This window comes from Podarcis vaucheri (genome assembly GCF_965113315.1).
Source record: "Podarcis vaucheri genome assembly, chromosome: 13".
NCBI lineage: Eukaryota > Metazoa > Chordata > Lepidosauria > Squamata > Lacertidae > Podarcis > Podarcis vaucheri.
Window position 1 is genome coordinate 31,653,481 of NC_138751.1, and position 25,974 is coordinate 31,679,454.

The 25,974-nt window shown below is 47.1% G+C and overlaps 2 protein-coding genes across 15 annotated transcripts in view; one reads left to right on the plus strand and one right to left on the minus strand.

The window, feature by feature from the left end:
- Positions 1 to 9,174, plus strand: part of LOC309517800 (corticotropin-releasing factor receptor 1) — a 60,816-nt gene extending 51,642 nt beyond the window's left edge. For all 7 annotated transcript variants that reach the window (XM_082197348.1, XM_082197350.1, XM_082197353.1 and 4 more), the window contains 5 exons: positions 1,140 to 1,212; positions 5,376 to 5,461; positions 6,245 to 6,380; positions 7,132 to 7,173; positions 8,074 to 9,174. In XM_082197348.1, the coding sequence (XP_082053474.1) occupies positions 1,140 to 1,212; positions 5,376 to 5,461; positions 6,245 to 6,380; positions 7,132 to 7,173; positions 8,074 to 8,214 (478 nt within the window). In that variant the 3' untranslated portion in view covers positions 8,215 to 9,174. The remainder of the gene's footprint in view (positions 1 to 1,139; positions 1,213 to 5,375; positions 5,462 to 6,244; positions 6,381 to 7,131; positions 7,174 to 8,073) is intronic.
- A 406-nt stretch (positions 9,175 to 9,580) lies between these two features.
- LOC309517765 (uncharacterized protein) lies at positions 9,581 to 25,836 on the minus strand. Of its 8 annotated transcripts, none has more exons than XM_082197251.1 (7): positions 25,607 to 25,836; positions 24,093 to 24,139; positions 22,752 to 22,866; positions 18,589 to 18,705; positions 17,979 to 18,053; positions 16,107 to 16,361; positions 9,581 to 14,244 (listed from the first exon to the last, which is right to left on the minus strand). In XM_082197251.1, exons 4-7 carry the CDS (start codon positions 18,620 to 18,622, stop codon positions 12,731 to 12,733), a joined length of 1,878 nt encoding a protein of 625 aa, XP_082053377.1. In that variant the 5' UTR covers positions 18,623 to 18,705; positions 22,752 to 22,866; positions 24,093 to 24,139; positions 25,607 to 25,836; the 3' UTR covers positions 9,581 to 12,730. The 8 variants fall into 8 exon arrangements, with proteins under 8 accessions (XP_082053377.1, XP_082053376.1, XP_082053375.1 ...); XM_082197250.1 differs by lacking the exon at positions 25,607 to 25,836 and adding an exon at positions 24,654 to 25,456; XM_082197249.1 differs by lacking the exon at positions 25,607 to 25,836 and adding an exon at positions 25,420 to 25,436.
- Positions 25,837 to 25,974: the final 138 nt, after the last annotated feature.

The following is a 25,974-nucleotide window of genomic DNA, read 5'->3' on the forward strand; positions in this document are numbered from 1 at the left end:
TAAATTTGTTGTTAGCCACCCTGAGCCCGGTTTTCTGAACCAGGAAGGGTGGGGTATAAACATTATTATTATTATTATTATTATTATTATTATTATTATTATTATTATTATTATTATTATTATTATTATCCACCCAGGGCTAAAGCAACTCACCTGACATGATTATGATGTCAGGTGATTGGCAAGTGGGCAGCCCCTTGTGGGAGTGTTGCAAGCAATTTAGAATCGGGAAAACAGTGCGGGGGTGGAAGGGGATTAACACACCCTCTTCCCAAGAGCTGCATTTCAAACCCAGCTTGCTCTCCCCACCCACCCCCTGCAGCTACTTTTATAAGAAACAGAATTCTTGAACAAGCTAGAGGTCCCATCCCAAATTTCCTAACATCTCTGCGTCTTTTGGCCCTTCGTAGTGGGTTGAGCAGAGGTGAAGGAAGGAACGTTTAGCGTGCTCCCCGATTCTCTGTTCTGTAGCTAAAAAAAGTAGGCTAAAATAGGAAGATTCAGCAAATCTAGACAAACTTGCACAATTTATGGAGGTAGCAGAATTAAACTACTTGGTGATTTATTATTTTAGTGTAAACACAGCACTGGGCATTGCTAATGAAACACCATCGTGGGAGGTCCCCCCCCCCCCGTTAAAGCAGCCTGGGATTTAATGAGAGGGTCTTATGCCTTTCCCTCTGGGCCCTTGATCCTGCTTTCCCAGGGACTTGCTAATGGAGGACATAGCAGCCCCCTGGCAAGTTGCTTCCATGGCCATTAATCACACAGGCGAGCAGGATTGATTTGGGCTGCCCGCCATTTGCCTTAATTATCAGCCATGGCTTCTGGCTTTCAAGTAAGTTCTGGCTGTGGCTATGGCTGAAACCAGTCACCCACCCTCTTGTTTCTAAGCAAGCCACTTAGAAAGGTCTTCTTGGCGGGTTTTTAGAAAATTGTTCTTTCCCCTGACACCTTTCCCTGCCTTTCTCAGCAACTACAGTCTTGAGGGGTGGTGAGTGGTGACAGTAACTCAGATTATGAGGTTCTGGACTGTGGTGACAGTAACTCAGATTATGAGGTTCTGGACTTCAGCTTCAACTGTGGATGAAGTTAAATCCTCACTGTGGTTTCTTTGTGCTCTGCATTCCAAATTACAGGTGCTGGTTTGGAAAACGAGCAGGGATTTATACTGACTACATCTACCAAGGTCCCATGATACTGGTGCTGTTGGTAAGAGCGGAAGTCCCTTCCTTCCCACTCTCAATACTTTTTCGGGGTGCAGTGCAGGGGTTGGAGGCTGCTTTTGTGGCTAAGGTGATGTAAGAACGAAAGAGGCCAAGACTCCAGTACCTTTTCATAATTGTGCAGAAATGGGAGCATGGGCAGCAAAAGCTGATCATAGGGGCCGGGCCGATCTGTCGGTGGGAAATTCTGCACTAAAATTTCCTGTTCTACCCAAATACAATAGCTCTGTCATTCTCTTGCATCTGGTCCTTCTGGAAGTAACCCCCTTGCAGTTTTGCTCTTTTTTTCAGAATGCCTAGGAGGGTCACTTTTTAAATTTATTTTCAGCCAAACTAGATGTGATGCAAGCCATGCATGAAGTTAAACCAGGCCTGATAGTTTCATCTTCACACATCTTAGATGGGAAGGAACCAGAGACATCCTCTTGGGCTGAAGATTAGGGGGGCCCAGCAGCATGGCATGCCTGTGACATCCCATGCCCAACATGCACATGGTTGCGAGGAGGTCTTGCCCAGTGCCACGCAGCTTCAATGCCCACAGTTCCTCCTCTCTCACACTCAGGAGGAGCTTGCCTTTGATGCTGCGCTGGCTCAGCTGTTTGGCCTCCTCTACCCCCTCAACATTTGCAGGGCTGAGACCCCTGCTAAGGAATATTGAGGGGCATGACAACAGTCTGCTCCCTGGAGTCAGCACTCCTGGAAGGGACTCTGAATTTGATCACTGCTTTTTTCACTTATGGTTGGGGGGGGGGAGGATATTGGCTCCAAGCATATCTTCCCCTGCAGGTAAAAAAGTTTGAAGGGGACAATTTCCATAAAGGCTGACTCCCTTTGGAATGAAAATTGTCCAGACTCGTAATTATTATTCAAAGCTTTACTAACCAAACTTCTTCAAAAACAGAACAAAAAAATCAATGGTACACCCAAAACATCGTATAAAGCATGTACATATCCAAGAATATATTCTTAAATGTATAATTATAACCAGAGCTGAGATCAGTGCTCTGTCTTTCCCATAGCCTGCATTACACTGCATCCAGCCTGGAGAGGCTTCTTATTACATCCTTCTCTCACTATGCCTGGGAACAAAAGGCAACCCCCTTCAAAATGGCAGATTTGCAATTGAATACCCTAATCATGTGATCTAAAGTTAAACACTCACGTGAGTGCTAACAGAGAACAACAACAGTTAATTATCAACCCAGCTAGAGGCTGAGATAGAGCTTCCTTCTAGCTGAGTATACGCCAGTGGAATTTTCCGATGTTACACCCTTAACAACATGCATACAGGCGTTCTGCATTTCAGTGTGTGATTAAACAATTAGCACTCCACACCTAGGGTGGCCTGATGCAAAGGAGGTGACATGCACCTTTAATAAGTTGCATAGCAAAGGGAATTTTCAGCCGATAGAGCCTATGTGACAAGCTCCACCTGCTGAAATAAACCATTAAAGATGCTGGAGGCCCCCATCCCTGTTTTGTATTTGACCACCTGATCCACATCAAATTCAGACATGGTTTTTAAATTTAAAAAAATAATAATCCAAAGGTTTCCTGCATCACATCTAATTGGGCTCTTCCTGCCATCTATCCCTCCCACTCTTCCTTTCCTTATTGCTTTTGCCATCTTGGCACAATTTCTATCTTGCGCGAGCTCAACACTACCACCGGCACTGCTACCAACTAAACACAGCACAATTCGCACACCTCTCCTACCTCCAGCAAATTTGTTAATGATGTTATTTGATGAGGATAATAGCAGCCGCTATCAGGCAGCCTAGGCTGATACAGAGGCCTGGGGGGGAAAGTCGGAGGCGATTTGTCTAGTTAGAGGGCCTGCCACGCCGCCTGAGGAGACTGCTGCCGCCTCTGCCCTCTGGGCAGCCACTTTGTAACATTTCCTGAATCCTCATGCCTAATTTCCCCCAGGATTAGTGCTTCTGGAGGAGGCCAGAGAGCGAAAGAAGGCATGAGGGTTCCTCGCGTGTTATCTGGACAAACGTTAAATCAAAGCAGCCTCTCTCTGGGAGAACTTTCGGTCTGAGCTGGGCTCGATCCCATTCTTCCATCTCAATCTCATTCTCTCTTTGTCAGAGACAAAGTAAAGTAGGGTCTTCATTACTTCTTCAGAAACCCTGAATCACCTCCCAGCATTCCTTTGTTATGTTATTATTATTATTTGCCTTTTCTTCATCTTTTTTAAAGCACTCACCTGCTCGCTGCAGGCAATGAGGAACTCCACGTAGGTGAGGGGGCTGGTGCAGGAAGGACAGATCCTTCCACCTCTCCCTCTGCTCGTCTGCTTGATAGACAGCAACTTTTGAACAAGCCCACAAAGAGGCTAGCAGCTTGCGTTTTCCATCTTGGTTGCACAGGAGGGGCGTTCTACTGGCCTCTTAGCAGACTTGTACAGTCATACCTTGGGTTACAGATGCTTCAGGTTGCGTTTTTTCAGGTTACAGACCGCCGAAACCCAGAAGTACCAGAACAGGTTACTTCCGGGTTTTGGCGGTCGCGCATGCGCAGAAGCGCTAAATCATGCTTTGCACATGCGCAGAAGTGCCGAATCATAACCTGTGTGTGCACAGACACGGGTTGTGAATGCTGCAGATTGCGAACATGCATCCCGCACGGATCACGTTCGCAACCCGAGCGTCCACCGTAACTTTGGCTTATTGACAAGGCTGGAGTAATACTACAGTGCTTGCTATAATAAAAAAGCAAGCCAAATGCATAAAAACACTTCTGAGGGGTTTTGTGGCATTACTATAGAACTCAGAAAGCTCAATTTCATATATAGGTGTGATCCATTTCACATGCTGATCTCACTCCTGAAACACAAATGTAAAAGTGTGTGTGTGCTTTTGTGTCTGTGTGTGTACATATAATCTTGTTATGAAGACATACAGAACATTTTGAGAACTTTCCCAGCAGGGTGTGACAGCATAACCCTAACCATGTCTACTCAGAAGTAAGTCCTGCTGAATTCAGTGGGACTTAAGTCCCAAATAAGTGGGTTTGGGATTCCATAGGCTTTTAAACCCATAGTGTGAACCTGACTTGAGAAGTACAAGGCAATTGAAATGATGGAAATGAGGGCTGCTTCCCAGGTAAAGGAATCCAGTTCTCAAATGTTCCTCTCTTCCCATGGAAGGAGGTCCTTAAAAAAAAAAACAAAGCAAGAGATGCATCTTTCTTGTGACACGCTTCCCTCCTAATTTTTTCTAGCGTTTTGAAAACTGGTTTAAAAGGTGCTGCAGGGATTTCTTGGGAGTGGGGTGGTAACTTATGAGTTGGTGGTGTTGAGGCAATAGTCATTGGGCATCCCCCATACCCAGCTTCTTCCCAGCTCTCTCTGGGGATCTGCAAGGGATCTTATTACTCCTTAAGGCAGGAATAAATATATATATATATATATGGGCTGTCAAGCCCACCCCTGCAACTCTTAAAATGTTAGATCTGTCTTTACTTATTGCTGTGGGCCAAAACAAGAGGGTTCGACAAATACAAAACGCTGCAAGTGGAATGAAATGTCATTGACCTAATTTATCAGCAAAACCATCAATCACATTTGCTTTAACAAACTGCTCTGCAACAAGAAGTAATTCAGCATTTGCTGGCAGGCCAATAAAACAACCCAGCTTGAAATGGGAGGAAATCCTCTACATATCTAATCTTTGCAAACAGTGGACAGTCAAAACTGTAAGGAGAGATGGGAGCTTCTGCAACCAATGAAACAGATTTCAAACGGCCATATACAAATTTCTGTGGCCTGATCAGTAAATAAATTTACTGTACACACCCACCTTGCTTTTCATAAAGGAGCTTGGCATATTTTGGGGAGACAGATCAATTATCTGAGAGGATTTATTTTGCATCACATCCAGAATGTGGTTGTCACTATCCCCCACCCCAACTCCTTATTTCCACTCCTAAAAAGCATTGACTCCGAAGTCCAACTAAGCTCTGAAGACTTTTAAAGCAAGATTAGATTTCAGATTAATATTGTTCTGTCAGATGAAATAATGGCCATTTGTTTTTGCAATACCTGAGAGAGTAGCTCCCCCTAGTGGAAGAGAGCATTGGTGATGGAGGCATTTCTTTATACACTTACTCCACCACTTAATCTCATTTCTGTGTCTATTCCAGATCAACTTTATCTTTTTATTCAACATTGTCAGAATCCTGATGACGAAGCTTCGGGCCTCGACCACCTCAGAGACAATACAGTACAGGTATCAGTGCAAGAGCACAGGTGGGGAATGGGTGGCCAGAGTTTATGATAGGGGCTATGCTAAACCACTGTTCTGACTCCTCGACTCAAATATATTGTGCAAATTGAGCAGGTTTCTATTATTGCTTGGCAGAATTAATTGATTCTGTTAACTGTTAAGAGTCCTGAAGAGAAGGCACACTTGCCCTCCCTAGCTGCAGAAAGCCCTGCTCATCAGCCCTTTTAACTTTTAAAAGGCAGGAGTCTGGTAACCCAGATGCAGGAAATAAGGCTCAGGGCTTACTCTGAGCCAGAGGTCAAGTCTAGAATTTGCCCTGAACCGGGACCAACCCTCTCCCACTTGGACTACTGCAATGCACTCTTCGCGGGGCTGCCATTGAAGGTGACTCGGAAACTACAACTAATCCAGAATGCAGCTGTTAGACTGCTGCCTGGGATATATCATTTTCAAGTGTTGTTATTTGTGGAAGGTTCCCTGCAAGTGGAAGTCTAAGCACACTAGGAGAAGTTCTAGCTATCCTTCTATTTGCTGCTAGAGTCCCATTTGCAGGAAGTGGCTTTGGTGTGTGTGTGTGTGTGTGTGTGAGAGAGAGAGAGAGAGAGAGAGAGAGAGAGAATGAATTCAGGAATGGGATCCTAGCCTCAGTCCACCCTTTGGACTCTACCACCTCATTCCCACTTCATTCTGCTACATGTGTAGATCCAACCCTAACCATTGGCGAGGGGACACTGGGGTGCCGGTCTGGAACTCGCTTGGATTTTAAGTCCTGTGCTCTTCCTTCAGAAAAGCTGTGAAGGCTACCCTCGTGCTCCTTCCTTTGCTGGGCATTACCTACATGCTTTTCTTCGTCAACCCCGGTGAAGATGAGATATCCCGGGTAGTCTTCATCTACTTCAACTCTGTCTTGGAGTCCTTCCAGGTATGGGAAACCTTGTGGAAACTAGAGCCCAAATGCATTTGGGGTTAAGGGGTGCAAAATCCATACAGAATCTTATAACTCGAAATTGCTTGCAATAACTTCAGTGTATTTATGTACTTATTTTAGATGTTGTTTTAAATCGCATTATCCCCACCCGCTGGCGATTCCAAACTAGGGCTTCTGTTGGACATATATGGGTTTTAGAAAGGGGGGGGCACACTGAGATATCAAAATCGGCAGCATGAAACTTCCTTTAAATTCACTTGCAAGGCTTATCTCCCAAGGGTTGACTTTCATATGGAAAATTTGTAGCAAAAACAAAAAATACTTAAATCTGATTTGGGAATTTGTTTTGTTTTGGCTCTGATAGAATCACTGCACACCCAGCTCCAGGGACCACTTACTAACCTCATCATGTTCCTCCTCCTCTTCCCAGGGCTCTAGGAAACCTGTCTGCATGGTCCAGATCTCAGCATTGTATTTGCAAAGTGATGAGATTGTGCTGTTGAGCATGCAAAGATTTCATTATGTGAAGATTGCATCTCATTCCCCACTCTGTGTCTATTCTCTCTCCCCAGCCCATCTCCCAAACATCTTGGATTATAAGGCAAGGTTTACAGATCAAAGCATCTGGCACTTGCCTTTTAAAATAGCCCCATAGGAAGTGCCCACAGGAAACATGGTTCAAAAGGCTGCAGTTATTTCTCTCTTTCCCAAAGTTTGACTATGCTATTCTTTCTTCTCTAATCAGGGCTTTTTTGTCTCTGTCTTCTACTGCTTCCTGAACAGCGAGGTGAGCCAGGGTTGGGGAATGAGTGGGCAGAGATGGGGGAGGCTTGCTGGGTCTCAACTTGCATGCTGCCCAATCTATCATACAGCCCTTTGAAAAACAGATGAATTGCCAGATCAAGGGGTTGGCACAGGGGCGAGATCAATTACTATGGGCAGAGACAAATCATCCCAAAGCAGAGGGTGAAACCTCATGCTTAGGAGAACAGGATGACAGCAGAACTGGTGCTTCTGCGTATGAAGCAGTACAAACTGCCTCTTTGTCAAAACATCCCTGCAGGGGACAGCTCAGGAAAATGACCATGCTACAACGTCTCTCCCTTTGAGCAATTTTTCTATGACCAATCCATTGCAAATTGAAGAATTTTACGTTGCCCCCTCTCTTGCTGCATGTAGGATCAGGTAGAATAGCTCCAGGAAAGTTAAGATTTTACACTGCATGGTGACACATTTATTTTTTTTAACATATTCATCCTTGGCAACCCTATGGAATCAAGAGGTGGCCATTAGTCCTGATTAACTCACCAGTAGCCTACTAATATAAAGTACAAGAAGGCTGCTAGTCCTACAGATTCAGAGGCACCCCTATGCTGTGAATAACTTTGGGAAAGGATATTTTCAGTGTGTACAGCCCCGTCTACCGCCGGGAACAAAACCCCCAAAGTTCTTCCACCTGCTGAAGCTTTCCTGTAGATGTACTTGGAACTCCAACTCCCATCAGCCACAGCCAAATGGACAGGGACGATGGGAGTTGTAGTCTAGCAGCACCTGAAAGGCTGCTGGTGGTCCGTCCCCCATCCCTTCACAAGCCTTGTTCTCCATTAAATCTGTCACCCCTTTTTAATTGGCAGATTACCCCTTTATTTACAGTACATTTATGGGTATTTGTGGCTTGTCTCCCCAGGTTCGTTCTGCAGTCCGGAAGAGATGGCACCGGTGGCAGGACAAGCACTCCATCCGAGCCAGGGTCGCCAGGGCCATGTCCATCCCCACCTCCCCAACGCGCGTCAGCTTCCATAGCATCAAGCAGTCGACGGCTCTCTGAGGCTGCTGCTCTGAACCGTGGGGCCAATACCTTTTGCTGAAGTTGTGGGACAGGACAGGACATGACTTGCCAACTGCAAAAGACAGGATTTTTGTTGCCTCCCCCTCCGGAGTTCCGGCTCAGAAAAGTCCCCGGAGATTGTCGCCTGCATTCTGTTGGCTGAAGCCTCATGTTCTACGTAGCTAGAATTGCAAGTCTCGGGAGGTTCTGGTGGCTCTTAAGCGACAGGAATTCGGAGGCAACAGCCCCAACATCCCGTTCTTCGAAGGTGTGGCTTACTTCACTTTCCCATGCTGTCTGGAGCTCTTTGGTCAATTCGCTAACAGATCGGGGAAAGGGTTATGAAATCACACAAGTGCTGTGGAAAGAGCAGAGGGGTGGGTGGTTCACTTCCAACTAAAAAACAAACAAAACCCTCCACTGGAGTTGATAGATAAGCAAAACCAAAGGAAGAGGTTCTTTTTAGGAACTCCCTAGCTACAAGATGCCGAGTTGGCCACTGACATATTTTACAGGATCTGAATGGTTCAGGAAGGATACATATGTGGCTAATAGCCAAAAAAGAGCCAAAAGCACAAACTCTGAATTCAGGGCTGCCGACTACCTGATCCTGGGGATTGAAAAGAGCAGGTGGACATCCCCATCACACCTGCTTGTCACCTTCCTTCGGACATCTCTTTTAACCATTTGTGAGAATGCTGAGCGGGAGCCAACAGTGCCATTCCAGTGTTCTTCCTCATTCCAGCTGCTGCAGCAGCCGCCAAAACAGGAGCTGATGCCTTGTAAATCCTCTGACCTCAGCAAGGCAACCAACCCAGTATTTCCATAGTCTGCTGAATAGTTGTTTTGGTTTGCACCAAACTTATGCCCATGGGAAGCCCCCTTGAGCCCCAAAGTGGAATGAGGGTATTCATGCATTTGTTTTGATATCTCTGAATAAAGACCACCACCATCCCAGTCCCTACTTGCACTTTTCTATTTTTTAAGAATTTTATGTTGGAGAATTGCTCTGAGTCAGGCCCTTTCTCCAACCCAAGGGAACCGAGCAAGGCCTCTGCATATTCTGTAATAAGCACCACACACACGTGTATATGAAACAGCACTGGACACAAAATCCAGCAGCCTGAAAATCTCAGCTTTTTGTTAGTTTTGAGTTTTAAAAGCAAGCTTCTAGCCCTTATACATGTCGAGATAGATCTGAAAATAAATGAGCATGATATACGAACCAGGTGAGATCTCAGAAGCCAGGGAGCCTGAGAAGAATTCCTGTGCTGAGGAGGAAATGCTTTGTACGCCTTTCCCACGATTAACAAAATATAGGCCAATTTGTATAGCTCATACAGGTCACGGCGCCTGAGAATTCAGGTTGTTGCAAAATTTGGGTTTACTTGATGTTGGAATCTTATTTTGAACACAACATATGGTCTCATGCCAAGTTCCACATTGGAGAGACAATGGATTCATCACAAGCATTTCAGTTGAGGCTCACTGGTCAAACCCTAGATCTACTCATGCCTTTTGTGGGATGTATTTGCTAGGGTGGTTTATCTTGGTGACTGTACTAAGTACCCTTACCAGTGAAGTGCCCAAATCAGCCTTTAGAAATAGTCTAGTTATTTGTTAGTAACTTGGAAGGGAGGAGTATGTGCAAATGAAGCCTTGGTGCTATCAGGAATTGATACTGAATCCCTGCATCAATGGTCCATTACCTATCTAGACTCTTCTAGGTGGCTTGCAAGAATACCCACTCTGTATCACCCAACTCTATTAAGTTTAAAACAGGCCTGCGTAACGTACGACTCACCAAGCCTAAATTGCAACCTACCAGCAAATCACTAAACTGTTTTTGGTGCCTGTGATTGCAAAACCAGCTTGGATCCTAACTTAAGTCATGTTTTAGTCGCACTGAAATCAATGGACCCAAGCAGGGCCTTGGGTTTCTCCTCCTCCCCTCCCCCTTCAGGTTCTTTCACCATGTCACTAATGAACTAGGTTCAGCTTGGTAGCCACAAGTTGTTTGGACCTGGAATGTTTCTATGACTTTATCAAACCATTCAAGTACTATCCCAACTGAATGTAAAACTCCTTTGGCAATACCTATGGGCTAACAGCCTTGCAGCAGCAAAGCTTTGTGTGAATATGTTAAGGAGGGCCGTGAAGAATGACCCACATCCAGTATCTTAAAAAGAATCATCGTTCCTGTACATACACACAGTTCCAACTGTTGGAGGTCTTCTCCCTCTCCATAGCTAAAAATGCTTTCCCTCCCCAAGAACCCTGCAAAGCCTAGCTTGATGAGCACCACATTTTTGCCATATCTGACAGTTCACACTAAAATGCAAATATGTCTGTCAATGCTCTGTCACAGCATTTCCCCACTTTTGTAGACCAGTTAAAGGACAGGAGAGAGAATTGAGCCAATCAGAATGGCTTTAGCTAATTGGTGCAGACCTACTCAGAAACTCCTATTTGGATCCACTGGGGATTACTCCCTGATAAGTGGGGTTACGGTTTGAGGCCTAACCTTTTAAACTCTTCCAAAACAATGGAATCCAAGGTACGTGAACAGAACCCAAATTTTCACTTTTTATCAAGCTAGCAATGCCATTCTTGCAGCTGTGCTTAGGACCACTTGTTTCCCTATTCGTGTTTTTAAAACACACATAGGTCATAGTCATAAAGTGGCAGAAGATGTGCATTACAGCTGCAACTGTAATGACAACTTTGACCCCCCCCCCAAAAAAAGAATGAAAATTGCACAAATTCAAAAAGTGACAGATTTTCCCACATCCAGACACTTGTCAAATGGAGGCAAATGGCCTTGAACCTAGCAAAACCCGGGTTCTGAGGATCTGTCCTCACCAAACCCGAAATACTTGTACAAAATTCACATTTAAGTCTTGAGAGGTGCAAAATATCTTCTTTGGGGGAAGGGAGTTGCAAAATACTCTATTGGATTCATTTACATCTACAGTTTTGGATTCATCGTTTTTCAGTGTTGGTTAAAGACACTCCATGCTAAGATTTGATAAAACAAAGTTCTACTGTATTAGTCCTAAATCAGTTATTATTAACCCCTCCCTACTCTAGAGCCCTCTGATCCCACCCCTAGCCATGAAACACCAGTCCAAAAGGTACCAGGAATGTACAAGCAACTGGAGAAGTAACACTGGTCTGGTAAACTACCATAGAGCTGGAAACAGTCCTAGAGAGTGGTACAGGCCACGTGGGGTTGAGCCCAACTCATCAGCGACTTTACCATTCTCACTAGAGCTGGAAAACATATGAGGCTGTAAAAACCAGACTCCCCACCCACCCCCAACTCCGCCATTGTTCTAGTCCACAATTCTGATCAAAGCACATGCCTCCTGCTTCTCCTCCTCCGTCAGCCTGCTTTCTCGGGAGCTAATGGTAAAGGAAGCACTATAGCCCCTTTTGAAGGCACCAGCCGTTTTGTCCCATATTCAACAAGCAGCAACCGAGTTCAAATCCTGACACAACTCAATGGACCATTTCTCTGCTTCTGAACTGCTCTGAAGAATCAGTGAACATCCTCCTTGCTTTTTGGCTTGTTTCTTGCACTGTGGTCCCAGATCTTCCAGGGCTTGGGCCTTGCCATGAAACATCTTTGCAGGCAGAAGAGAGAAGCATGAGCTGTGTTGGGTCCCACAAGCTGCACACACAACCCACTTCCCAGATTATGCCACAGTCAGCGGGTTTTTTTCTGTGAGAGGGACTCAACAGCATGGCCAAGAGTGCCATCTTGTCTCAGGAACTGGGGCCAAGCACTTGGGAGAAGCCTTGTTGAGCTTTTCTTCCCGCAAAAGGAAACAAAGGCAGTCTGGTCAAGAGAGACAGTCAGCCAAGAAGACCGAGGGTTATAGTGTCAGGAGGAGCCTTAATGACATTTACAAAATTATAGGGGTGGGGTGGGGTGGCGGGGAGGATAGGTGACCATGTGCTTGGATGATGTCAGGAGAGCAAGTATCCGTGCATGTTTGTCTCAGAAGTGCAGGCCGGTGATCCTTCTGTGTCTCACAAGCAACAATGACGGCTTGCAATGGTTAGCTGCGATCAACCTGGGGTACTTCCCTCCCCAAATCCACAAAGGTAGCCTACCTAACCCCTCTCCCACAGACTTTAAATAATGTGCCCAACAGGGTCACACTGATTGGTGCTAAAGAGCCCAGTCAAAAGTCCAGGGAACGCAGCTGACATCTCATCCAAGGTCTTGGCATGCCCACCTTACTCCCTCCATCTCACCCACAGAATCGGGGCCCTACGCAGAACCTAGCAGGCTCCAAGGAGGGGGGGGGAAGCAAAAGAAAACCACCAGGCTTCCTAGCAAACAAGGGTCCAAAAATACGAGCTACTGCCTGCTGCCTCCCCTGCTCCTTTGGAAACTGGTCTGCCCCTACTGCATCTACCCAGAGCTGGGCCTCTGAGGTTCAACCGAGGAGCCTGCTGGTCGCGAGGGAGTGACAAAGGGCAGGGATACAGGAAAGCTACAGCAAAATCAAAGAGAACTGGAACAGAAGGGGAGGCGGGCGGAGGAGGTCACGGCCCAGGGAAGGCCCAGCGAAGCAGCACCCACAGGACTTCGGCCTGCTGAAAAGACAGGCTCGGATGCTGGTGGGCGTGGGCCCGCAGCATGTGTGTTGGAGCAGGGGCGTGACTCCAGGGCATCGGGCGCCCCTTCGTGTTCAAGAAGGGGTGTGGTATCTGCTGCGGAGGGGGCCAGCAGACGGGCACTCTGGTGACGAGAGGCAGTGGTTGCGGCAGGCACGCTGCCGTGAGTGCGCTGGTGGCGTTTGAGGTGCGCCCGGCGAGCAAAGCGCTTCCCGCAGGCTGTGCAGGGGTAGGGGCGCTCCCCGGTGTGAGCACGCTGGTGGATGAGGAGCTCGGAGCGCTGCAGGAAGCGCTTGGCACAGACCGAGCAGGCGTGGGGGCGCTCCCCGCGGTGCATGCGCCTGTGCTTGCTGAGGTTCGAGCTGACACTGAAGCGGCGGCCGCACTCCGTGCACACGTAGGGCTGCTCCCCGGAATGTGAGCGCACATGGATGGTGAGGTCGGAGCGCTGCAGGAAGCGCTTGCCGCACTCTCCGCAGCCATAAGGCCGCTCCCCCGAGTGCAGCCGCCGGTGCTTGCTGAGCGCCGAGCGCTGAGTGAACCGCCTCCCACATTCGCCGCAGGAATAGGGCCGGTCGGGTTCCGGGGGAGGGGACGGGGGTGGAGGTGGCGTGGCCAGCCCCCCACCACACTCCACGCAGCGGCGCGACCGCCGGTGGCGCTCCAGGTGGCAGCCCCAGCGGAAACGGCGCCCGCAGTCACGGCACTGGTGAGGCTTTTCCACTGCGTGGCGCTGCTGGTGCCGCTCTAAGTTGGCGAGGATTCGGAACCGCTTGCCACACTCCTCGCAGCCGTGGGGTTTCCGGGGCTGGGCTGAAACAGAGTTCCCGCCTGGCAGCTGGGTAGTTGCTGCCCCTACAGAGTTCAGAGGCAAGGCAAGAGAAGAGGCGGAGGCAGAATCCAGGACAGGAGCCAAGGCGGAATTTGGAGGTGAGCTGGAGCTCTGTGGCGGGACGACAATGGTCCTCCTGCATGGCCCGCAGCGGTGGGGTTTCTCTCCTGCAGGCGGGCGCCGGCGTCTCTGGGTGAAGCGTGGTTTCTGCCACGCCGAGAAGAACTGGGCTCTTTCGCCAAAAGGCGGCCAGAGTCTCGCAGCATCCTGGGAGTCCCGGCTCATACTGTGGAGTGGGCTGCAGCCAACGCTCTCCCGGGGCTCAAGGCCTGCCCCCCATCTCGTTCCCAGAGGGCTCTGCTGGTGGACAAGGCTGTTCTTACACCCTCTGGCGTCCCCATGAAAAATCTTCCCTGAAATGGGTTGCTTTTGGCCTGCCACCAGCCCTGGGCACAGGAGGGGCACCTGCAGCTCATTCGCAACTGGCTTTCTAGACAAGATGGTGGGTGCTTCCAACGTTCCAGCGTGTGAGGCCTCTGAGTTGTTCTGCCCACCTGCTTCATCACCTGCTGAGACAGAAAGGTGGATAAATTTCTGCACCTTGGGGCGGGGGGAGAACACAATAATGTCTACAAGGGGGAGCTGAACTCACTCTTCCATATTCCTGAGAAGGTGCTCGTGGTCAGTTTACAGAGTGTGCTGCGTCAGAGGCTCTGCAGCAGAGTGGCTCTGCAGCAGAGTGGATGCTCTGCATGTAAAAGGGCCCATGTAAAAGCCCTGCATCAAAATATCATGGGTAATAAAGATGTCCAGCAGAGACCCTGAAAACCTGGCACCAACAAAAGACAGGCTGGACCAGGGGTAGGGAACCCTTTTCACCCTGATGGCCATTTTCCCTTCTAGGGAAGCCTACAGGGGCCAGTTGACAGTGGTTGTCTGGGCCAGAGAAAAACGAGACAGAGCAACAAACACTGATTTTACACTTACTTGTACAGCAAGTAAGTACCTCTGTACCCTGGCTTCCGACACTTGAGATGCCTGTTTTTAGGACCTACATTACTTCTGGGAAGGTAAGAGTTTTGAACAGTTTTTAATATTGTATTTCAATTGTAATCTGCCCTGGAACCTTAGGGTGAAAGGCAGGTGATAAATTTTAGTAATAATAGCCTTCTTTCCACACACATTACACCCTGCTCTATCCTTCGTTATTAGAGTTCAAGGATACTTTCTAGCCAGGCAAACACTTCTCACGGAGGGTGAAAAGCAGGGCTGGTGACGTGTGGGGGCATCCCAGGGGGAAGAGGGGTGGGGTCTGAGGAGAGTCCTTTGGGCCAGATAGGTCTGTAGGGCTGCATTTGTTCCCATGGCCTGAGGTTCCCCATCCTAGCAGAGATGTGGGTTAAATGGTTTGGCTTGGTATAAGACAGCTCCTTAGGAATGTGTGGAGGCAGTTGGTACATTGGACTCACATCATTTAGACCCCATAAGTTAAAACCAGCCCTTTAAACTGCATTTAACATTAACTGCAACTTTCGCATGGGTGTCCATACCCCTCAGGGCCCAAAGCGCTATCAATAAAGGCATTTTTCCTCCTTCTCCCCACACTGCAGGAGAAGACAGGCATTAGTGATATTTTTGTTCTGAATTATTGTTGGGATTCTGTTTGTTTGCTTAAAAACAAACCAAATCAAAATTTGACCCCAAGGTAGGTTAAAAGTAAACACATTTGCAGTAAATTTGGTGAATCTGAATATATCTGGAAATTTTCCACTACAGTTGTACCTTGGTTTTCAAACAGCTTAGTTCTTGAATGTTCTGGCTCCCAAATGCCACAAACCCAGAAGTGACTGTTCCGGTTTGCGAACTATTTTTGGAAGCCGAACATCTGACGGGCTTCCATGGCTTCCAATTGGCTGCATGGGCTTCCTGCAGCCAATCAGAAGCCGTCCTTTGGTTTCCGAATGTTTTGGAAGTCGAATGGACTTTCCAGAATGGATTCCATTCAACTTCCAAGGTACGACTAAGTTTTATTTGGGGGCCGAGATGCTATGCAGAAAAGAAGGGTTTAGGTGGCAGGGAGCGGAAGGATGGGTGTCCAAGGAGAAAGGCTAAGCCAGAAAAAGCTCACACTGTACACGATGGCAGAGGGTTTCGAGCAATTAGTAGGAAGGCAGAGAGAAAGAGAAGAAGCCTGAAGACTATGTAAGCCAGGGAGGCCAAGATGACTGGAGGGGTCAGGAGGGTGGCCCTGAATATCACATTGTGGTTTGAAATAAAAGCAGGCAAATCCTTGACCGCAGATCTTAAAAACAGTTAAACATGGTAGTGTCTGATTGCTGCAATGCTCAATCCTGCCTGCCACACCTTTTCAGCTGCCCAAAGCAAGGTGGCCAGGCCTCAGAGCTCCACTTGCCCCAGCTGATGCCCTTACCTCCAAGGCGGGGGCTACGGGTCACCCTTTTGCGCCGCCTGACTCTTCCCTGCTGCTCCTGCTCCTTCACCAGCTCCCTCAACATCTTCTCCACTTGTGCCTTGCCAACAGTCTGCAGGATCACCCCGAGCTGCCTCCGGAAGTCCGGCAGGATCCCTTCTTCACTCGAGCCGGCTGTAGCTGCTGCTGCCGCTGCTGCTGCCGCCTGCCCCTGCAGAGGTGCCAATTGCCCCTGCTCAGGTTCCATTTCTAGCCCTGGGAAGAGGGAGAGAAACAAAGTGAAAGGAATGCCAGACTCCACTGTGAACGGAGGGCCCTAGGAGCCCTGTTGCCTATTCTAGGCGTGAGCTAATTTACACGGGGGCAAGGCCTGCGAAACACTGCAGGAGGATTGTGCCCTTGGGACAAATGGAGCGAGTTAAGACAAGACGGCTGTCTTTGTCTGCTCCAGGATTGCTGCGATGGGACAGGCTGTTGGGTCGTCATCCTGGAGACCCAGAGCCGTTCGTGGCAGAGAGGAGACACAGCCAATCAAGAGAGAGTGAGGATGGTAAAGGGAGAATTTGATGGTTTAGCCAAGCAGCTCAGAGGCTCTGCTCTCGCTTGGGGGTGGGGAGGTTACAAAAGGAACAGCAGACTTTGCTGTGAGTGCTTGTCGCCACTTGAGTCAGAGTACCCGACAGTTTGTAAATGAGGTTCCATCCTTTCTGCAGTCAGTGTTAGAAACTCAAATAAATAAACTCAAATAAACCAAGGTTACAGTCGCCAAAATGGAATGTCTAGTTGTCATTTTGGGGCAAGACGGCTCTAAAGTCTTATTTTTCCAAAGGATTGACTGGCTGTGATTGATTATCACTTAAACATCTGGCTAGTTCAGATGACAACCTTGAGCTAGATTACGAACTTTGAGAACTTAAAAGAAGGAAAGTCCACATACATTCCTGTCCCTACCTCTTTTTCTTAACGGTGACATGGACCATTCATAACATAAGAATATTCTTCACAACTGTGAGCAGGGCGGTGGGAGTGGGGTAAGTGAAGATAAGCTAAAGCGGTTAACTGTAATGTTGGTCACTGCTCCTGCTCAGGCGGCACAGAAAAAGCATTTTGGTTCCTGAAATTCATTCTGACTGTGCAGATAAAATATAACAGGATGGGGTACTAGTGTGTGAAAACAGTCCAGATCCAATGATCCCCAGGCACGCACCTCTAGATGGTGGAGATGTCAGGCACCATCCTGGCACCCAGCATCTTCACTTGGCCGCTAGCCTGGCTAATATCAAACACTGTCTACAACTATTGACAAATTGAAATATTTAGGACCATGATCGGAAGAAATTCATACAGCAGAACACAGGTGGGGAACACCAGGGCCCTTCAGCTCCAGCTGGGCCTTCAGGAATTTCCTCAGGCCACACTACCTCTTCCCAGGCTGCACACCACACCGACCCTCTTTCATGTCCTCTTTGGAAGCTTTTGCCTGGCTGGAATGTGTCCTTGACCTTTAATAACAACTCTTGTTTGCCTGGATGGAGAGATGGGTGTGGGGTGTGCGTGTATAAACTCCTGATTTCTGCATCGCCTGCTGCACACAAAGGTAAGAGTCATGTCTGCCGCTCTGTCCGCTTCTGCCTGGCCCCCACCCACTACCGGCATGTGGCCCTCAGAAGGTTGTGACCATAAGTTTCTGCTGCCCTGCAACGTGGGAGCCAATTCTAGTTTCCTTTTCAGGGCAGTTTGAGAAGGGAAGGCTTACAGCTCACAAGGGAGAAATGAGTTCCACTCTTTTAGGTAGTTGAACAGAGGAAGGATTTGTAGCCCACTCTGTCACCACACACAATTTCTTAAAATCCTCTCAAATAAAGGACTTACCAGGAGCCAAACCTCGGCGCCCTCGGGTCTCTGTGAAGGCAGTTATCCGGGGCCAGCTAATGGCAATTTCTTCCGCTAAGAGGAGAGGAGCAGAAAACAGGTTGATAAGCCAAACAAGATACTTCTGGAGGATAAAATGTTTGGCTAGGCAGTGGTCTTTGGATGCTATATAGCAGGGTTTCCCAAACTTGGGTCTCCGGCTATTTTGAAACTACAATTCCTATCATCCCTGACCACTGGTCCTGCTAGCTAGGGATAATGGGAGTTGTAGTCCAAAAACAGCTGGAGACTCAAGTTTGGGAAACCCTGCTATATAGGGGAGAATGTATTGACGTGTATATGGCCTTAAAAATCAGCAGCTCTTTCCCACTGCAAAAAATGCATATAAACCAACGTGCGGTCCCCACTATTTTGTTGGCGTTAATCTGTCTTGGGAGACAAGGGAAGAGGGCGCCACTGGAGGTAAAGTCAGTGATTGAGGCAAACTGGCATCATGACACAATTTCCATGTGATCACTTGAGATGCCACAGGGCTATTTTTAGTTCTGGGTAGATAAGGTTCGAGTTCAAGTCCGGCGGCACAGACATTTTAAGCAGTGGGATCCCTTACCCAGCGAGATCACTGTTTCATAGCTCTCCTGCATCTCGGCACACACGGGTACTCTCTCGCCAGAAATGCCTGGAGTCCTTCTTCTTTCTCTTGGCAAAGGAGGCTCCCGACAAACACCTAAATAAAAAAAAGAACTGAAGGTGTTTGTGCCACGTCACGTTGTAGAAACCGTTCTACGGCAACCCAGTGTTTTTGATAATCATATCCATGTAGCAATGGGGTGACATTGGAGGGAGCAGGTGGGGCAGAAAGAGAAAATGATGTTGTGAGAGGGGCAAACTGTCGTATTATGAGATGGGGACGGGTCTGATGAAGTGGCTTGGGCCTTGCAAAACTTTGGGATTGCATCCTTCTGTACGTTATCTGGGATATGCTGGAAGGGCCCTATTGTGGGTGCTTTCCTCTAGGGAGGTGAATTCTATGGCTGCTTGGTGCCAGGCTTTCTCAAAAGAGGAGTCATAATTATGGAATAGCATTCCCAGGGAGGCCCACCAAGAAGAAACTCCAATGTTAATTGAACTCAAGAGTAGACCCGTTGAAATGAATGGGCACCACTTAGCAATCTATTCTAAATAAAAAAATTCCTTCCAGTAGCACCTTAAAGACCAACTAAGTTAGTTCTTGGTATGAGCTTTCGTGTGCATGCACACTTCTTCTTTTATTTTGACTATGGCAGACCAACACGGCTACCTATCTGTAACTCAATCTATTCTAAGTATGACTAACACTGGATTCAGCCATGTCTTATTTCTGTCCCCAGGTTTAAGGCCTGTTTATTCATTTGAACAATTATATTTTTAATTTTGTTGGACTGGCAGAGCATATTTGCACAGCGTTTCTAAGCTACTCTGTGGCTTTTAGGTTTTTCTTTTTATAATCACTATACCATTTAAATGGCCCCTGAAGAGCTTTCAGAGCACTTCATTAACCTCTTGGTAATCCACATAACAATCCGGTAATATAAGATCAGCTTCGTTATCCCCATGTTGCAGATGGGCTGAGGGAAGGACTGAGGCTGAGAGGTAACAGCTTGTTTATGGGGATCCACTGAGCTGGTGGACAAGGGTAGAGATATAAATTCAAATAAATGACTGCTCAGCATGGGAAACTGGTGACCTTTACTGAGGTGTGTACACCATACAATACACCAAGAGATTTTAAAATGGGAATGGAACTGAACCAACTAATCAACAAGCTATTATTATACAACTTGTATTGTGGCATCCTTGAGGAAGGAATGGGAAGAGCATGTTACACTTTGTGATGTGATTACACATTTGACACACCCACATGTGGTTAGATGCTCTTTGTTATATACACAGGGCACTATCTCACTGTACAGCAGTCAAACACTACAAAAGTCTGTGTTGTCTCTGGCTGCACCAGACTGTAAGGTAGCTGAACCATGAACATGTCCATATATCGCTACAGATTATTAGTCCTTAGAAAATCAAACCAAGGGAACGTTGAAATAAGACACAAAGTAATTGCAGGGAATAAGTTGGTTACCTAAGACTTGTTCTCCATTGTTTACACTTGTAAAAAAAATGCCTGTAAAGAAACCTGGGCCACTTTGAACATTATATCCAACCAGGTTTTGTTTACATAATTCCACAATTAATGGACTAAATCATGTCAATTAATTTTTATGGGTCTGCTCTGAGTATGACTAAAACAGGATACAACCCTGTGGTTTTTAGGTATATACCTTAAAAAACACACACCCTCAAGTATACATCTAAAAATCGAAAGTGTGAATGTGATGAACAACTATTTAAAAACACACACATCACACCTTGTTGTTGAAAAGCTTGGACTGGCCACAGCTCCCTACGGGGGAGGGGGTTGGAAACCTGGATTTCTGTGTAATGCACAAAACAGCTCTTCATTTCTCTGTACTGTTAGTACTTTGTGTCCCCAAAACTGTTTGTTTAGTTATATTTTTTAGATCATGGTTCAAAATCCCCTCCAGTCCAGTTGGCTTGTCTGGTGGTGAAAAAACACATGCACGTACAAAGGACAAAATATGAGCAAATGCCAGAGGGGCAGCGGAGTTTGTTGTGGCAAATATAAATCCTGTTGCATCCTAAAGGCAAAACAATTATATTACGGTAACACAAGCTTTCGTGGATTATAAACCACTTACTCGACTGCATGGAGCGTTATCCCAAAGGGCCCAAGCTAGTGTTAAGTATCTTCCAACTCTCTACGGATACTTAAAAAATAATTTTTAAAATGCAGCGTGGAAACAAAACTACCTCACTATGAGAAGAAGTCCATGCAAAAAGCTGTGGGGGTGTTACGGAGGAATCGGGGCAATTCCTGGGGGCGCGGTGGGAGCCGGAGAGAGGGAAAGAAGCCGTAAATTATGGGGAGGGACGTACTTTGTTGGGAGGTAGCATCTTTTGAAAATTGAGTAAGGGGGACATGGGCAAATGGGTGAAAAGGTTACAAAAGGCAATCGCAATGAACTGGGCCCTCCTTGCCACCCTTCAAGCTGACTCTTACCCACATTGCATGAAACATCGCCCCCCGCCCTTCTAAGTACAGGATCTTCGTGCAATGTCTTAAGTCCAGGCAGCAAAGGGGGAAACGGCTGCATCGAAATGCTGTTACCACCCCGCACCCTCCACCTCGGGGTCCATCTATGTCCTGCACAGCCTCCATTGTTTCCTCCTTGTGAATCGGACCTTGCAAAGGCGGCGACGGGAGGGTGGGGGCAGAGGAGATCGAAAAGGCCGGGTTGGTCTTTTGCACCCCACCCCCGATCATTTACCTGCACCTAGCCAGGGACTGCAACGTGCGGCCTGCCTGAGAATGGTGAAGGCCGATTACAGAGAAATCCTCGCCCCCTTGCAGGGAGCTGGGATGAGGGGGGGGGTCTTAGGGGAAGCAGCTGCAAGCTGCAAAATCCAGGAAGCTCAATTCCACATCCTGGCTAGAGAAAAGAATAAAGAGAGAAAGACCTCCCCTTTCTCCTTCGGCAGCTAAGCAGGCCCTCTTGTGGCTGATGGGGTCTCTCTCCTGCATAAGGGACTCGGTGGCCGGCGCTCTCTCTTCCTGCTTCTCAAAGTTTCTGCCCTTCTTTTGGAAACTGGTGGGTTAAGGATTCTACCAAGTCATTTTGTGTTCCACATACTGTATAGATCAGACTCAATGCAACATGTGGATCCGAGTGATCAGGAGCCGTGCTGTAGCCGCTTAATCCTTCTACTTCGTAAAAAAAACAAATATATTCTCCACAAAAACAAACCCAGTACAGTATTGATCAAACCCTATTTAGGCCGTACACACGTGCTGTTGTTTTAAGACATACAATGGCTCGAATTTAACATATAAAGTATGAAAGTATACGAAATATTATTGTTAAAGGACAGTCCCCCATCTTTGGTAGGAATTTCTCATTATTCTGTTCCCAAGTTTATCAAGAAATATCCAAAATAGTTAACTTACTGGATAGCTTATCAGCTGGTTAGGAGCATGGTGCTGACAACGCCAAGGCTGCAGGTTCAATCCCCATATGGGGCAGCTGCATAGTCCCACATTGCAGGGGGTTGGACTAGATGATCCTCAGGGTCCCGTCCAACTCTACGATGCTATGATTCTACTTGTTCACCTTTCTCCACAACTGTCATCACTGAATATGCGGACTGATATCACAAAAGCTTGGCACTCTAAAGAACCTTTGACATCCATGCTAGCTGCTGCTGGGATTTCAACAGCCCAGCAATGGAAAACTTTTTTTTTGGGGGGGGGGGAATCTACATTTCTCTTTGTGGTATAAGAACCTATGGACTTTGGCTATTGTGGGGGAAAAATAACACACCAATTGCAGGTCTCCAGAGGGATTGGAGACCCAGAATGCTTCTACGTCATCTGACAGGGTTTTATTTCTTATGCTTTTAACATAGATGGCCAACGTGCACCATCTACACCAGCTCAGGAAAAATGGATGACTTGGTTTATATTAGTGTGTTACTACTCCGGGCCTCTTTTTTTACACATGTTATGGTGTCATACTCTGATATTGTACTTTTACGTTGTCAGTAATGGTCATTATGCTTCAATAAAACTTTATTTATTTTTTTAAAAAGGCTATTGTTAATAGGACAGGGGTACCAGGGTACAGTGGCAGAGCAGGAGGGGCGGGTAGCATTGCATACCTGTCTTCCCAACGTGGAGGCAACCGGCCAGGGATGGTCATGAGACAGTGATGACTCCTCACTTTCAGTTTCTATGGAGTCTCATAGACACCTGGCAGCTTCAGCTCAAAACCTCCTGAAGGAATGAAAATACGAATACTGTACGTACTGACTTTGAGCCAACGTCACCATCACATTAGGCCGCTGCTGAAGGAATTGCACTGCCTGCCAATGACCTACTAGGCTAGGTTCAAGATGCCGGTATTGGTGTACAAAACCCTATACAGCCTACCAGGATACCTAAAAGATTGTCTCATCCTACACATACCACTGAGTTCCACATACCACATACCTACACATATCACTGAGTTCTGTAGGAGTGGGCACAGTGCAGGTACTATCCTGTCAGGGGCTCCATTCCACATATCAGACAGAACCTACCCTATTGGCTTTTCAATGCCTGCTAAATATGTGGTTTTGCATGCAATTGCTGTGTGTGTGTGTGTGTGTGTGTGTGTGTGTGTGTGTGTGTGGATTTTAAAAAATGTTTTATATATGTCATTATAATGCCAGTTGCTTTGAGGTCCCTCACAAGAAGTGATTCATAATGATATAAATAATAATAGCCAACCTAAAGGGTCTGTAATGTAGGCGGCAGAAACATGGAACACATGTGGGGGTAAATAGAGTCAAAAATAATTTTGGAAAGGGAAATTATTTGGACAGGTCAGGGAGGAAAATTAATGGTTTGAGGATGAAATTGATTGAAAGGAACATGATGAGGTTTGTGTGTTTTTTAATGTAGTGAGGCTGTTCCCACCTCTTCCTTGTACTCTGTTCATGACTTTGGGCAAGTAACTTCTCTCCATCTAGTCCAGTACTCTTGTGTACATCTGGCCAGCCTTCCTGTTACTTGCGCTCTGCCATCTGGTAGGTATTCAGATATACAAATATTCCTGAAGGGTGTGGCAAAGGGATCCCAATCCACCACTCCCAGTAAAGCCACAATGTGTGGCAATGTCATAAACTTTATTGACCAGCATCCGGGATGCAGGAATTTGTGAAAGAGAAAGATAGATGTGTGACGCTGTCAACCAGTCACTCTAGCAATGCCTTATCCTGAGCCTTTGACAATGAGAGAAAAGAATGAGCTGTGCTTGGTGTCTCAGCACGCCCCCATAAGTGAAGGGAGAGACTGCAAGGACTGCGATCATATCCAGAAGAACTCGGTGTGTGCAGGAGCAGCTTATTCAGCTGCCTGTATCTGAGCTGTGACCCCACAAGGCCAAAGTGCTCAGGAGTTTATGGCCAGCAGTGGTTGAAGCAGAGTGCCTGGCATTTGCCAACAGAGAGCTTCCCTACCTGTGAGGGTGAATGCTTCCCCTCTGTGTAAGAGACACTGCTCCATGCTGTTGGAGGAAAAGAGTGTTACAGCAATACCGTTCTGACAAGACAATCACATAAGGCAAAGGTGGTCTGGGAGGTAGGGTTGACATTTACAGGCAGCTTGCAAGCTTCGGCTCAGCAAGAGCTGACTGCAAATTAGAGCATAGACACTTAGGGTGGGTGGGCATCCTGCCACTACCCTCTCCCAATTAACCTCCATCTCCAGGGCCCATCCAACATTATATCACCCTAAGTTTCAGGTTTGGGGCCTGAAATCTTAAAGAGTTTGGGGTAATCCTGACCTGGCAACCCTAATTAAAATTGCTATTGATATAAACATACATATTATATATAGGCCCAGGCCACTTTGAGTGGGGATTTGAACCTTGGTCTTCTATTCCAGCTCCTAGCCCAACACTCTGACCATATACTACACTGGCTCACAGGGTCGTCTGGGTCCTCCGGCCATCTGGGTTGAGGGAGAGAGCAATGAGGGAAAGGGCCTGCTGGTGGCATGGTCTCTTCAAAGGTACTTGCCTGACATCTGCTTTGGCCTTCCCAGACAAAAATAAATGAGTACATGCCACAAAACGACAGGATAATAATATCCATTCTCAAAACTGAAATGGCCATGTAGAATGTGAAAGGCCTACAGTTTCTGTTAGATGCTATTTACCTGTTTTCCAACACCTTATTCAATAAATAATGAAAAGAAACGTGATGAAACACCGGTAGTGGCAATGAGAACCCTATTGGATGCCTTTCTCGTTTTGCCTCATTGGCACGTTGGCACAGGTGAACAGGTGGGCCCTCCGTTAATATGCCAGGTTGTTTATTTATTAAAAATATAGACTGACTATTTATGAAAACATCTCAAGGCGGTTTACAGTAAAATCCATTAAAAATACCAAACAAAAAACACACCAGCAGCCTTAACAGCCAGTACGTTTAACTGCATTACACCAAAGGCTGGCCTCAGTGGTCAGCAAAGGCCTCAGTAAACTGGTAGGTTTTCAACATGCATAGAAACCACATCCTAGTTGGCACATCATGCCTCACACACTACCGTGGGCACCAAAACAGAAAAGGCCCTCTATCCGACTGATCCCATGAGATGAGCTTTCACAGGCTCCTCATGACCTTAGTAACCAGGCAGGTCTGCATGGGAGGTTAAAAAGCAAGTCCCATTTCTGCCACTGGGAATTTCCCAGTGAAGCCAGATGAGAAAACTGCCTGGGGTGGCTCAGGCTTAGCCAACCAATATCTTACTGTCGAAGGGATTGAGTATTTGTTTTTATTTTACCTCACACTAATTTGATGTGTGGCAGGGTAACTAAATGGTAGGCTGTGTTTAGGTGCATTCTCATGTGTTTAATGTTTGAAGTTTCATTCTGTTTTTAATGTTCTGTTGAAAGCCGCCCAGAATGGCTGGGGAAAACCCTGCCAGATGGGTGGGGTAGAAATAATAAATTGTTGCTGTTGTTATTTACTTATTTATTTACTCCCCAGGAAATGTGCCAACGTTCATCTCCCTCAGGCAGTGAAGTGCGAGATTGAAAGAGTTGCTTCCGAAAATACACGATGCTCCAGGGTCGTGCGGTCAGCACACTTGGAAGGCTGAGGAGACCCCCTTCGTAGGCGCACTTTCTTGAGGGTGTGAAGCCCCTCTGGAAGCGGAGTTGGCCGGGGGGCTCCCATGTGAGAGAAAGAAGGAGAAGCGAGCCCGCCCAGCCCCGCGCGACCGTCTCTCGGGAGGCGGTTGCTCGATAGTGGCGCCTCGCGCGCAGTGGCCCGAAGGTCCCGAGAGGCGCTTCTCCCTCCCGGGCTGGGCTCTGGCGGTTGGTTGTGAGGAGGCGGT

Excerpts from the sequence above, each read along its gene's own strand:
- LOC309517765 (XM_082197245.1), bottom strand. The coding sequence starts at position 20,477 with ATGAAGAGCTGTTTTGTGCATTACACAGAAATCCAGGTTTCCAACCCC. Across the intron at positions 18,054-18,588 it reads TGAAACAGTGATCTCGCTGG|CGGAAGAAATTGCCATTAGC; the intron begins GTAAGGGATCCC and ends CTCTCCTCTTAG. Across the intron at positions 14,245-16,106 it reads CCGTAGCCCCCGCCTTGGAG|CAGGTGATGAAGCAGGTGGG; the intron begins GTAAGGGCATCA and ends TTTCTGTCTCAG.